Below are 13841 nucleotides of genomic sequence, written 5' to 3'. Positions count from 1 at the left end.
TTGTTGCCACAGACACTTCAAACATACTTAGGTGCCCCTCAGAACATGCAAACCTCCTGATCACGTTCTTTGCAGAGAAGGTGTACAGAAGGATTTGTGCTTATCACTGAACAGTTCAGCTTTCACAGCAAAGCTCCACTCCTTTCTTCATTCCTGACTTGTTATTTTATAGATAGATGTGTTAATTTCAATCTATTAGGCTTTTTGCCCATAAAGGGACAGCCCAATTCCAATCCCCCTAGCCACCCACTCCTGCAACCAAACCAGCAATAATACAACTCTTTCACCAAAAGGCAGGAATAAAAAGGGACAGACAGGAAGGGGCAAGAGTTGGAAGATGGGGTAAATAGAGCCACGCAGTCCCTATTTCCAGCTGCCCTGCAGTGTGGCTCATGCTGTGTAAAACTGAATTCTAACCAGCTTCCTAGCTCAGCTGATTTTCAAGAACTCCAAGTTTAGTTGTCTAGCGAATTCCCTGTGTAAGTACGTAGCAAAGACAAAAAAATGAAGATCTGCATGCTCATGAGGGAGGAGACACAGTGTTGCAATGCAGCACCCTGAATGTAACGTGACATTTTTACCTGCCAAGGTAATCCTATCACCAATGAAGCCTAAGCAAAACTAAGCTCAGAGGAAAGAGATGTGGACCCATGCCAAGACCTCCATCCCGTGGATACAAACATTCCTTGGGGATTTCTAAAAGTACAAAAACCTAATGGAAGAAAAGAGTTAAGGAAGTCTACCTGTTTCCACAGTTTCAGTCTCAATTTCTTGTTCCTCTGCTACATCTTGCATCAGGTAAGTCTCATCATCATAAACCAGGACCTGAGCAGCGTAACCCTGTTCTAGTCTGGCACTAGGAACTGGTTCCACAACCACTGCTGGGAATTCAGAGACTGGCTCATTTTCCTATAGAAAGGAAAACAAAAAAGGAAAGAAAAGAAAAAAAAATGCTCTAAATACTGCACTACTGAACTCTGCATCAATATTTTTCTCTTACGTTCTTACATTCTTTATGGAATAATGATAATAATTTAAAATGTTTTTAAAGGAAATTTTCTTCCAAAGCAAGAGATAAAAAGAATAAAAGATGGTTACCAGCCATTAGAGGGGGCTTTCTAAATCTCAAAGATATTTTCCTGGGTTTAAGGACTTATAATTTAAAGCACCAGACAGCTTAAGATATTAGAAAAGAGTACACTTTCTAATGAAGACACTCAGCTGTGGGAAGTGTTTCTCCTCCCTCTGCTTGATGAAAGTTAACAAAGGCTTTGACTATGCACCGCAAGATATCTACGTCTGACCTGTGTCTCATGAACACATGTTTTGGGTAAAGTGCATAAGTTATTACAGAAGAACTGACTACTTCAAAGCCTATATGCTCATCTCTACTTATTCAAAGATCAAAATGTCTGTAAAAGTATATATAATGAGTTACAGTGTTGCAGAAGTAGAAGCCTGCCAGATTCTCTTTATTGAAAGCTATAGGAGAGTAGAGTATATTTATTATTTGTTGCTAAGAATGCAAACTACAATAAAATATGCTGTGCTGGCTGACTTTAGAAGAGGTCCATGTATTGTTCTGCTCAACTTGTTCTATACCTCAAGACACATCTGAGATCTTTAAAGAAAGCTTAGCATAGAATATAACTTTTTAAACTCAGTCTACAGTTGCACTGCAGACTTCAAAACTTCCTGCTCCCACTGCTGTGATAAGAAAATCTTCTACTAAAAGTTATTTGAAAAATGTCTGCACTCTTCCTCCTTGCACAACCATCTCAGATCCATTTCATTTGTTTTTCACAGCACGTTTACAATGAAATTTTCTTTCAAATTAAGATAAAAGGTTTCAAGATTTGATAGTAAGTAAGTGCTATTTACTTTTCTAACCTCTTGATTTTTTATTTCATTGCTGTCAAACTCCAGGCTAGGGCCTCCATTGTCAATCACAACTGATGTCATGGTGCATCCCCCGAAGATTCTTTGAGAACTGTTATCTCTCTCGAAGATAGTAATGCTGATAACCTCAGGATATCAAAGGCTTCAATTCACAATCCACTGCTCTTAAACAGCTAGGCAGAGGTTGCTGAAACACAAAACAATTTTATGTTATTTGCATAATTTATACTCAAAAGTCTTCCAGTGTTTATGAAATCTCTTGCATGCTGCATCTCTACATCAAAATAGGGCAATCAGCAAACACTGAGATCTGTTCTCTATAATAAAAGTCAGAATTTGGCCCAACATTTTTAATAAAACCCATCCATTAGAAGGCCACAACAATCACTGAGGTCTGCAAGAAAACAGAACCATCTAAAACACATTGAAGAAAAAAAAAATATCAATACTCCAATGTGCAAACTCAATGAGTCTGCTTTTCAAAAGCAGGAAGCTGGCTTAAATGAAACTAATCTTGCACATTTAGAGAAATGCTTGTTTGGATTCATACAGAGTAGCTGGGCTTCCTACAGGCAAGGTTAAACTAACAAGAATTACAAATGCTCATCTCCCCAGGCAGATGCAAACTAAGCAGGGAATAAGATAAATTTCAAAAGAAATAAAAAGTATACACAATTTAGAAAAAAAATAAGGCTTTTTTTTTTGCTTACATAGGCAGTCCACTTTACATGACAAAGCACAACTCATACCTAACTATATTTCATTTGGAACAGCACCCCCCTTCCCCCAGTTACTACTTTATTTTCCATTCTTTCATATGTAAAGCTAGCACCACTTTCTGATGAAGAAAAAAGTTAAGACCTCCTCTGCTCCCCAGACAAGACTTGGGCTGAAAAGCCTTTAACAGGCATCTCTTGGAGCTATATACACCTGTCACCCTCCAGATTTTCAGAACAAAAAGCCTACTCCGTATCTATCAATTATTGCAAAAGTCTTTAAATTCAAAAATATGTAAAACAGAAAAGCAAATTTATGAGTACAGTAAAATAATCAATCATAAGAAAAAAATTAAGCATCCATTTTATTGCAAAACCTTTTATTCTTTTACAGTTCCCATTGATAGACACAGTAGAAATATTTCTAATGACTCATAACCCTAAATAGAAGTCCAAACAAATTAAACTGCATTTAAATTTGGCAGCACAGAAGTTCCAGCCTGTTTCAAACATCACCATTATTCCTGCAACTCAGACTCGTAGCTACATGAACAAACAGTGCTTCATATGGTACCTCTGCTTAAGCACATCACAAAGCTAATTTCATTCTCATGCAGAATAGTAATGCAAACAAACAATCAATAATAACAAATATTAATGCAAATAAACAATCAAATACTAGACCACATCTGCTGTATATTTGTATTTTGCTTACTATAATCCCACACAGGTGGCCAAGTAACTGCCAAATTGCAGCAGCTGAAAACACTCAATACTGTTTACAAGATCAGGTGCTCTCAAAAACATTTTATTTCTATCTCCTAGGTTACAGAAGGCTTAGATTACTTTTATGCTGATCTATCTCTACATGAATCACAGATTTCCTACAGAAATGAAGCTGAGCAACGCGAGAACATAAATGATAATCCTCATTTTCCAGGTGGGGCAGAAATCCTAGTAAGGACCTTACAGGGGTAAGAAAATACACAGAAGGATGTGTGAGATGCTAAATCTCAGAATTCAATAAAAGAATGGTATCTTCAGACTGAATAAATTGAATAGTGCATGGAGGTACTCAAAGTCTCTATATAACAGGATTTGAATTTCATACTGACATTCAGTCAGCAATGTCTTCAAAACTCTGCCAGGGTAGAGAAAACAACAAGCCAGAAGGTAAAAGAGTTTCAGAAGTATTGTGTCTCTATGAGATACTTTTTGCTTCTCCCTCAAATTTCAACAGGACACTGAATCTATTCCCCATCCTCTCTCTAGCAACTTATTTGATTCCTGTAAAAGGAGAACACTGCCTGGTCACTTCCAGGAATCAGCTCATAAATTCACATTTTCCAAGACTAAGTGAGCCAAAAAGGCCAAAAGACAATTAGACTCAGACTCTTAAAGTAAGAGATGATTCAGATTTGTAAGAGAATAGGCTGTTTCCAGTGATACAATCAGCCAGCACAGAAGCTGGTTCAAAGTACAGCTAGTTTTGAATTACAGAACAACCTGCAGAAACATTAAAAATAAAAGCAAAAAATGAACACGACAAATTTAATTCCACTCTGGATAGATGCTTACAATAAAGCAAAATACAGAATAACATCAGAGGAGAAAAAACAAATTTAACACTTCCAAAAGAAATTACCAAATCATGTTGTTACAGTTCTGACGTCCACTCCTTCCTGGTAGTGGAAAATTCAGAGAAAAACTAGTCCTGGAACATTTGGAAAAACCCTCACAACCACAAAAACATTCTTGCTGTTATTTTTATACATATCTCATGGGAAAACAAAAATAAATCTACATGTTCCCATCACCAAATAATAAAAAAACAAAACCCCAACCAAACTAAAAATTCTGGATCTTGGATACCTTGCCTCAACAGCAAGAAGTTTCTGACTATTTACCACTACAAAACACACAACAAAGACTCGATTTTTTTTTTATAACTTTTACTGGTCAAAACAATCAATTAGAGCCTTCAGAGGCTATAGGGCACTAGTCATAAAAGGGTGCAAAACACCAGTTCATTCACCTATTGAACAGTACATTTATCTCACCTACATTATGTATCCAAGTGTGTGCCTACAAGAAATCCAAACTGTTCTCGTATGCTTCTGGCAGAAAGCTTAAAACCATTGCAAATCACAACTGTGATGAACTCATCCCACTAAAAATGTAGTAAGTTGATTCCCTTGAGCCTAACCACCTATCAAATTAACAGGGGAGGAAACATACAGCTCGACAGAATTAAAGATAATAACTGAAAAAAACAGTGTGGAAAAGATGGTAGAGGAGGTCATCTCTTCTAGGCCAGACTTCAAGTCAAGTTATTTAGGACTGAGTTCAAAACAAAACTCTAAATATAAGTCTGCAAATAAGTTTAGCACACTTTAACTATAAAAGAAACTAGCAGAAAACCCCTCAAAACACAATGCTTGAAAAAAAGACGTCCATACACAAAAACAAGACAAACACACAAAAGTTTGGGCAGCAGTGACCAGAGGCAGCTGCTCCCACAGCACTCAGAATCACCACATGAGTACTTGGAACAACATCCCCCTTTTATTCAGGTCACATCCTAAACCCTGAGGAGAGATTTATGCAGATACCCACACAGATGTAGTACTCCAGCTAGCAGTAGCATCACACACAGCTTTTTGTTTAATTAAAAAAATAAAAAAAAATAAAAAAAAAGTTGGCTTGAAAATTTAGTTAGTTGCACACGCAGAAATGCACCAGCCAATATCACTGCAGAACAGGGAACAGAACAAGGCTTCCTAAGGGCACTAAGGTGTTCTTTCACATGCAGAACCTCAAATACAGCAGTAACTGCCACTATCACTCTGATACATATAAACCATAGCACACTCTGTAAAACATTTCATGCTGACTGAAAAGTCTTTTTAAAGACGTTTTCCCAGATCATATTTACAGCTCTGGCTATCTGATTCACACTGGTATGTGCAGAAGAAATGGCAAATTTGCTTTCTTTTTCTGAAACTCATCAAGTCTAAGAACTGAAAAATTAAGTTACTGAAAAAGCTGTCTGAACAGGAAAAAAAAAAAAAAAACCTAAACTTCTTGCTAAACTTTGTTGCAGAGGTGGTATCAACATTAGGATACAAAGTAAATCTTTGTGTTGACTGGGTCAGGGGAGCATGCAATGCATGCAGCTCCCAGTACCTTACCATTCAGACCAAGCACTAAAATTTATAAAACACAAATCAAAATAAGGGATGGGTAAAGTAGTCCTAGCCACACCATACTTTGTAAGTTTCCATACAAAAAAGCAATAAATTTATTGCTGAATGCACAGAGACTATTACTCGGGATCAAATTAATGATGCATCAAGCCCATTAAAACACTGGAAGACCTCCTTCCGTGCATACATAATTTGATAATCTGAACACCCAAGGTTTGCTCTGAAAGTGCAGTAGCTAAAGCTGATGAGCCCCAAAACATGTAAGCTTATAATCACTCAGAAACTATTAACGTTCTGCAAAAAGCTTTGTGGCTTCAGCAGGCTTCTTCTGGACCTGCCTGCATCTCATCCTATTAGCAGGCTCTCTTCCCACTGCTCTCTATTTAAAGATACCCTGTAACCTTCGCTTCCCTCCGACAGAATCCCATACTTTCCCTTAATTCGTACCACCCCTTTCCAGCGAATTGACTGTTGGTCCTTAACAATCATTTCCACTCCCCCACAAACCAGAGTAGGGAGGAGTTATTTATCATTTTACGCAATAAAGCAGCAGCGACAATTAAATTAAACGGTGAGGATGTAAGTTTAAAAAATAAACTCCAAAAAACACACTCTAAAAGAAGTAGTGTGTAAGAATTCCATAATTAGCTTTGATAGCATATTCTAGAGGTCAAAAACTTGCAAGATTTAAGTTAGACAGCTTCATGAATTTAAAGCCCCTGAGCTGCTTATGAGACTATTGAACATAAAGATGTATGTAACAGTCTAAACTTTAGGCAGCGTCTGAAACAGACACCACTGAAACCTGAGAGATGAAGAGTATGTCACTGATGGCACCACACAAAAGAACCATCCTTTTTCCAGCACCTTTCCCAAAGCAAATAATCCTGTGCACTAGGAGACATGGAGTGAGAGAAGGAAAAGCAATAAGGACTAGACCCAGAACCTGTTTTTAAACTTACAGTAAGGTTGTGTTGTCTTCGCTAAAGAAGTTAAGTGACTAAAGAAAAGTCACAAGAAAGGTAACAGTGACCAGCCATAAGGGGGGGGGAGCAGGCAGAATGAAAAACTGAATTATTCAAGAGGAGGGAACAGATCCAAAAAGGTAACAGACAAACACGAACTGGGCTCACCCAGCACGACGCTTTACAGCCACGGTATAATGAAAAGTACGCCAGACTTGTGCCGTTCATCAGCGCGGAGGGTGCACGGCGGTGGCGGGGACGAGGCACGGCAGGAGCGATCACGCACGACAGCGAGTGTCCGGCACACCCGGGCTGCCATGTTCTCCCGACGCCCTGTGTAAACAAGGCGCTGCCCCTTGGCGCTGCCCCAGCCGCCTCCCCGCTCCGCCTCCGCTCCGCTCCCCGCGCGGCCCGGCCCGGCCCGGCCCGGCCCGGTCCGGCAGGCCACACCGCCCGGGGCTGTTTACACTGACAGCGCCCGCCGCCCCTCCGCCCGTCCGCCGGGCAGCGAGCCCCGGGCAGCGGCACGGCCCCGGCTCCTCCGCCGCGCCGCGCCCCGCGCGAAACCCAAACTGCGGCTGCGGCGGGTGGGAGGTGCCGCCGGAGCGACCCCCGGCCCCGCCGCCTCCAGGCCATCCCACACAGCCCGAGCCGAGACGGCCCCGCGGCCCCTTCGCACGGCAGCTGCCGCCTGTCAGAGCGCCCGCCCGCCCGCCGCGGCGAGAGCCGACACCGCGCCCTTACCGTGGCCGTGCGTCCGGAGGCCGCGTCCGTCGTCCGCCCGGGCCGGGAGCAGGAAGCGGCGGTGCCGTCCGGGCCGGGCCGAGCCGAGCCGGGCCGGGCCGGGCCGGGCCGGGGCCGCCCCGCGCGGGAGGGGCGGGGGCGCAGCGCGCGACCTGCCCGGCCCGGCCCGGCCCGGCCCCCCCCCCCCCGCCGCCGGGCGCGCGCGGGGGCGCCGCGGGCATGCGCGGCCGCTCCGCGCCTGCGCGGGGCTCGCCCGGGCCGGGGAGCGGAGCGGAGCGGGGCGCGGGAGGGCTCGGAGCGGCCCCGCCGGGCAGCGGGCCCTCATCCTGCCCTGCTCCCGCCGCCGCGTCCCCAGCCGAGAGCAGCCCGTGCTCAGGACGCGGGGAGCCAGGCTGAGGGAAGGAACGCGCCGCGGTGTCGCTGCCCCCCCCCCCCCCCCCGCCGTGGGGAACAGGTGCCTGCGCCCACGCCCCGCTCCGGTCCCGCGGGTGCGGTGCTGTTCTCCCGCAGTGGTTCTCCGCAGGAGAACGAAGTGCCCCGCGTGTCTCGGGCATGCAGAACCGATTCCAGGCGGTGTCCTGAAATGCGGGCCCCGGTTCTGCCCCTCCTGACGGAGCGCAGGGGTTTGGAACCGGCCACAATGGTGATCCAGCTCCTGTTGCACGAGATGCGCTGGCAGGCTCTGCTCAGGGAGTGAGTGTGCGACCAGGCTGTCTTCATCTAGCCTGGTCTGAAGTTTTGAACAGAATTGGTCTTCTCCTTTACAAACACTGGGCTTCGACCATTATCCCTTTCTTTGGTATTTCACAGAGATAAGCAGAAGGGCTTTTTCATTATTGCGCTTTCAACATTGCGTTTTCATTACCGACAGAAAGAAACCCCTACATTGCCGAGGAGATTTTCTGCAAGGAAAAGCCACTTGCTGTAAGGAGCTCTAGGATGATGTTTTTGTTTTGTTCAGACCGATTTGGGCCGCCTGTGCCCGGACAGTGCAAGGGAATGATTTAAGGATCTCCCTTCTGACAGGAGCCCAGCCCCTGGGACAGGCAGTTCAGCCGCACACATCTGCTCCTCACCTCCACCTGCATGCAGAAGTACCTCTGCTACATCTAAGTTTCCATCTGACTGCGCACATCCGCTGTTCCTTTGGCACTCTGTGCGTCTCCTGCTTCACCAGCTCTGATTTCCAGTCTTCAGCTTCTGCCTTACGCATGTTACCACCCACTGCTCTACTGCTCTGGCTCCTCTTCCTTATACATTTGAACTGAATGTTTCCTCCCCTCTGCATTTTCAGGGCATCAGCTTCCTTTCCTAAGGAAATTAAATCTTTCAGGAGTCTTTAGGCTCTGGAATCTGACTGACATTTACAAGTCACATACAATTTGAGTTTCCCAGGATAAGTAACATAGGCAGTTATTTTACTCAGGGATGGCACAAACACTTCCCTGAGGTTGAAGGTAGCCCTAAAAAAAACCAGTCCTGTGCCCTGAAGCATGGAAACATAGGTGATTCTTTCTTTCCAAAAACATGTCAGGCATTACTAATAATAGATGGTGCTACCAGCAGCCTCTTATGTAAGTGGCCACTGCTGAGGTATAAATTTACATGAGCTGTGGCTTTGTGGTAAAGCACACACCGTACCAAAATTGAGTGTTTTACCACACACTAACCCTGCCAGACATGTAGTAAAACATACTCTTGGATGTTCTCAGTTACAGATGTTCCTCCTAGTTTATATTAACAAAAAAAATTTCAGTTGTCTCTCTGCTCTTTAAAAGGTAGGAGGTATCACATTTAGGTCTTAAATTTGTCTTTAAAAACAAGACTCATATAGGGAAAAAAATTATCTTTTATTAACAATATAGCTGACATCCATGTTGCTGCTAGAAATTATAGTATTCAGTGTTTACACATTAGAGAATGTAACTATTTTAATAGTCTAGCATGTGAATTGCACCAAAAATATAACAGAGATGTAAAGTTAAAATCTCAATAGTGGATGATAGAAGATAGCAGATGACAGTTATAAACTAAATGGAAGAAAAGGGCAAGTCAAGGGAAGGGTGGGGTATTGGGAGGAAAAGATTAATTTTTGCCAGGCCTGGCAAAAATTGCCTAGTTATAGGCTGGAAATACATCCAGCTGCATGGGAATTTTAGCCCTCAATGACAGTTTTTTTGCAGCTTGGCAAACTTAAGTGCTGTCAGTTTCATCTTTAGTGCTTAATTAGTCCTGACTTGATGTGCTCACTTTCTAGGGTTTGAATGTTGTTGTTTTGTTTTTTTCCTCATTGTTCTTTCCATGGGTCCAAGTTAAAAATCAAGAAAAATTAGAAATCCACTTGCCTCAATCCTTTTCATGGAAAAGAGCAGACAGGTTCACTAAAACACAGACCCACTGTCAGCTGAAGAAAAGCCAAGTAAACCAAAGTTGCTTTGCACATCTCGGTGGCTCCTGCGTGAGGTGACAAGGCCACCACTTCAGGGTGCTCTAAAAACAGATTCTGAGTGGGCCCTTCTGTGAAGGTGATGTTCATTTTCCTGCCACCTGGCCTATGCAGCCCTCTTAGGTTGCTGCCACTCTCTGGATGCCACAGGACATACTGCTGATGCTTTGCACATTGCTGAAGTGGTCTTTGCCAGGTGAGCTCTTTGGGATGAATATTTATTTTACTACATGTATTTGTCACAAAAGCAGTCACTTCGCTAGCACAACTCTGAAACACTTGAGTGGTCTTGCTTTTAAAAAAAAAGTTGATGTCTAAGACCCTACAAAGCCCTGACAGGAAAAAAAAGAGGTGTTACATAGTGAGCTGAGAGCTGCAAGATTATTGCTGGTGGAAAAGTCCCAAATGGAGGTGGCTGTTTTGACACAGTACTAACTGGGACAGGTCTTCAGTACCACTCCCAGGCAGTATTGCAAATGCTGACTCCACTGGATATCCACTTCATACATGACAGAGGGACAAATATTTCCCCAAGTCATGGGATCGAAGAAGGTTTGGGTTGGAAGGGACATTAAAGATCGATCATCTAGTTCCAGCCAGCTCTTTGGAGTTATTTTTTCAGGGATATGTGACCTAATTAGAGTCTGTAAAGTTGTTGGTTCACACATTTCTGTTGCCAAAGATAAATACTGTTGCCAAAGATAAATAGGAGAACCGGTTATGGGACATAGGGAATGGAGCTGTTGCTGAGCCTCATCCCTAACAGGATGTATAAGACAGGTGGACAGCACTGAAGGAAAAAGAAGCATGGAATGCTGATGTGTAGTGACCAATCATGAAAAAGGGCACACAGGTGTTATGCATCTGAGAAGCATATAAAAGGTTGTACTGGGGAATAATAAAGGGCTGATGCTTAAAACCATTCTTGGTGTTGGTTGTGTGTCCACTGTCAAATTACCAGATAAATAAAAGTTCCATCTGTGAAGAATTCCAGATCCAACAGAATTAAGGCAAAGTTTCAGACTTGCTGATAGGTTTCTGTGCTATGAAGACACGTGACTAGTGTCAACTCACATTTACTTACACTTCCTATCTACCCCCCTGATTTTATTCATACTGTAAGCTCCTAAAGCAGCTTACATTTTATTGTAAAGGCCTTTGAATTGCATATTTAAGCCTAATCTTTCCTGAATTCCTTCCATCTCATTTATATTTTTCCCTCAATAATATACAAGTTAGAATAAAACAACCTCATACCAAAAAGCCCAAACACATACCTTCCTTTCCTTAAAGCCACAATGCTACTTTGCTTGTGAAGGGGTAAGATCATGAACCTTCTGATCCTCAGCAGGGGTTGTAACACCATTAATTACGTGGGAGTTATGTGATTCGAGCAGGGGAATAATGCAATGCTGAAACAGACCTGTTTCAGGCAAGATTTTATTCTTGAATAAATTTATTCTGCTTTTAAAAGAAAGAATTACATAGAAATAAAGGATGAAGTGGCTTGTTGCTGTAGGTTAGACTTTAAAATACGGCAGTTGTGATATTTTTAACAAGAAAACATTAGAATCCGTGTGAAAGAGGACTTTACCTCATTTTCACTTAGAAAATACACGGGATGTACATGGCATGTTGGTTTTCTTAATTTAGAGGTAGCACGAAACAGAATGCCTGCAACTTATACATGGAAGCCATTTGGAAGTTGTGAAGAGGAAATTCCATACAGAGACTAACCAGTTTGTTTTCAGTTGTTTTGGTCTAAAGAAAAAATTAAAAATATTTGTCCTCAAAGACATTTTTGTTTTTCATAGCATAATACTTCAGCACTGAAAACTACTTTTCAGTTAGGAACAGCCAAGCTCTGCAATTCACACACATTGATGGTGGTGAGTGAGAATATCGCAGAACTGGTATAAAACACAAGACTCTGGGAAGAGACATGCAGAAAGGGAGTGGGGTAGAAATCAAGCCATTAAAGGTTTCTCATGAAGTAACAACTTCAGACACTTGAAAGTCCCCTTCTCTTTGTTTATATGGAACTGAGTACTTTGTGTAACTTCCTGCTGCTGCCAGTACTTCTAGTAAGCAGAGTGAGACTACAGTGGTTTCATTTCATACAACTTCATTAATAATTTAAATGGTAACAAAGACATTCACGTCCAACCTCATTGTGTTCCCAGAGGCAAGAACTGTCAAGCCTTGAACACTTACTCCAGATTTGGCTCCTTTCACTTTGTAAGACCCTCAGCACTGAGTATGTTGGGTTGGAAATCAGTCACTTGCTAAAACAGTGGAATGAAAAGTATTTGTACTACTTGGATTTTCTACAAATGCTAAATACAAACAATTGACAAACAAGAGCCCCCCCAAAAAAAACCCCTCAAGCTAGTTTTCTCCAGTGGGAGAAAAGCATACATTATTAATTTCTTTCTGTATTGTTCATCTCTGGGTTTTGGGGATGAGGGATTGTTTCTCTGTCCCAGGTATTAGTAATTTTATCTGCTTTTGATTTACTGCTTGATGATGTGAGTTGTCCAATGGTTAATTATGCTCAATTAGCCCTCACTGGAGAATAACATTTCCCACTAACTACTCAGAAAGGAGATGGCCATATGCAGGAAGAAGGAAGCCAGAAAAAAAAAATATCACACCGGGGGTGGTCAATGAACCTCCTTGGGGCTCAGTAACTTAATTATATTATAGAGACAGAAAGAGGAAATATGATTTTGATACATGTTACTGTCTCTCTTCTTCCATTTCCCTATATTTTCCTCTTTAATTGGTTTGCATACCACAGTCAATGCTGAACTGAGAAGAAGCTGCACAGGCAGCTGAACTTCCTGAGATAAAACACAGCAACTACAACGATGTATAACACTTTTCCTATGGCACAAGCAGAACTCACGCATATATTTTTTTTTTTAAGATCTCTAAGTCATGAAGGTTTCTAAATAAGGAAAACTATCAATTAAAAATCAAGATTTTTAGGTAATTAAGAGGCTGGATTTGCATGTGAAATCTTACACAAATAATTAACAGACCTCACAAGGGAGAGTTTTCTATAGCTCAGAAGTTACCCACTTGTTATGCAGGAGCTGTTGGGCATTAATCAAAATCAGCCTTTCAGACCTTGATAGAGACATCATTTCAGCTGGGTAAAATATCAAGAGGAAGTGGAGAACATCAGATAGGGAAACGTCCTGTCCTGCTACAAGGGGAGTCGGGGATGACTCTTTTTGATAGACTTCTTGTACAACATAAAGCACAAATGTGGAAATATATCTGAGAACTGTTTATTGATGAAGAAAGACAAGTGTCTCTACCAAAGGAGGATAGAAAAGAGAGCAGAGAGAGAAGCAGAAGGACAGGAGGTCACCACTGTCAGCTCAGCAGATGGAGCTGCCTCATACATGTGGCAGGTGTTAAGGCTCCCCACATGTGTACAGCCCCTATAGTATTTTTCACCCCATGACAGAAAATGGATTTGTAACATATGTTGAGGCATGCATAAAAATTAAATCAGTTTCTCTCGATAAACCACAAGCAGACCACGCTGTTTCAGCACACTGTTTAATTTCCTGCAGTTCAAGCAAGTAGCAGGAATTAATCCAGCATAGAAACCTACAGGTTTAGCCCTGTTCCCCCTCCAGTGAAGCTGGAGGAGTCAAAATCTCCTGCAGCATCCCAAATAAAGGAGTAATGCCCAGCATGCAGGAGAATCCAGTTACACATGGTGATGCTTGACGCCTGTTGCTTGGGAATGGAATTAACTTCCATCATCCTGCACATCCTCCATCTTGCGCAGCAGGTGAGCAGGGCGAGAACAAAAAGCACCAAACCAAGTAATACCTTTCCAAAGAGC

General features: G+C 42.5%; 1 protein-coding gene across 5 annotated transcripts in view; it reads right to left on the bottom strand.

The window, feature by feature from the left end:
* ELF2 (E74 like ETS transcription factor 2) overlaps positions 1–7583 on the bottom strand; it is a 33523-nt gene extending 25940 nt beyond the window's left edge. Inside the window, exons 1-3 of one of the 5 annotated variants that reach the window (XM_062493104.1) lie at positions 7531–7583; positions 1891–2086; positions 744–909 (exon numbers count right to left, since the gene is read on the bottom strand). In XM_062493104.1, coding sequence (XP_062349088.1) covers positions 744–909; positions 1891–1962 — 238 coding nt within the window. In that variant the 5' untranslated portion in view covers positions 1963–2086; positions 7531–7583. Of the gene's footprint in view, positions 1–743; positions 910–1890; positions 2087–6954; positions 7092–7530 lie in introns of those variants that run through there. The other 4 variants (XM_062493105.1, XM_062493111.1, XM_062493110.1 and 1 more) reach the window with 4 other exon arrangements.
* Between the last annotated feature and the right edge of the window lie 6258 nt (positions 7584–13841).

Source organism: Cinclus cinclus, chromosome 5 (genome assembly GCF_963662255.1).
Source record: "Cinclus cinclus chromosome 5, bCinCin1.1, whole genome shotgun sequence".
NCBI classification, from domain to species: Eukaryota; Metazoa; Chordata; class Aves; order Passeriformes; family Cinclidae; genus Cinclus; species Cinclus cinclus.
Note: the sequence above shows the minus strand (reverse complement) of the source record. Positions and strands in the feature narration are given on the sequence as shown.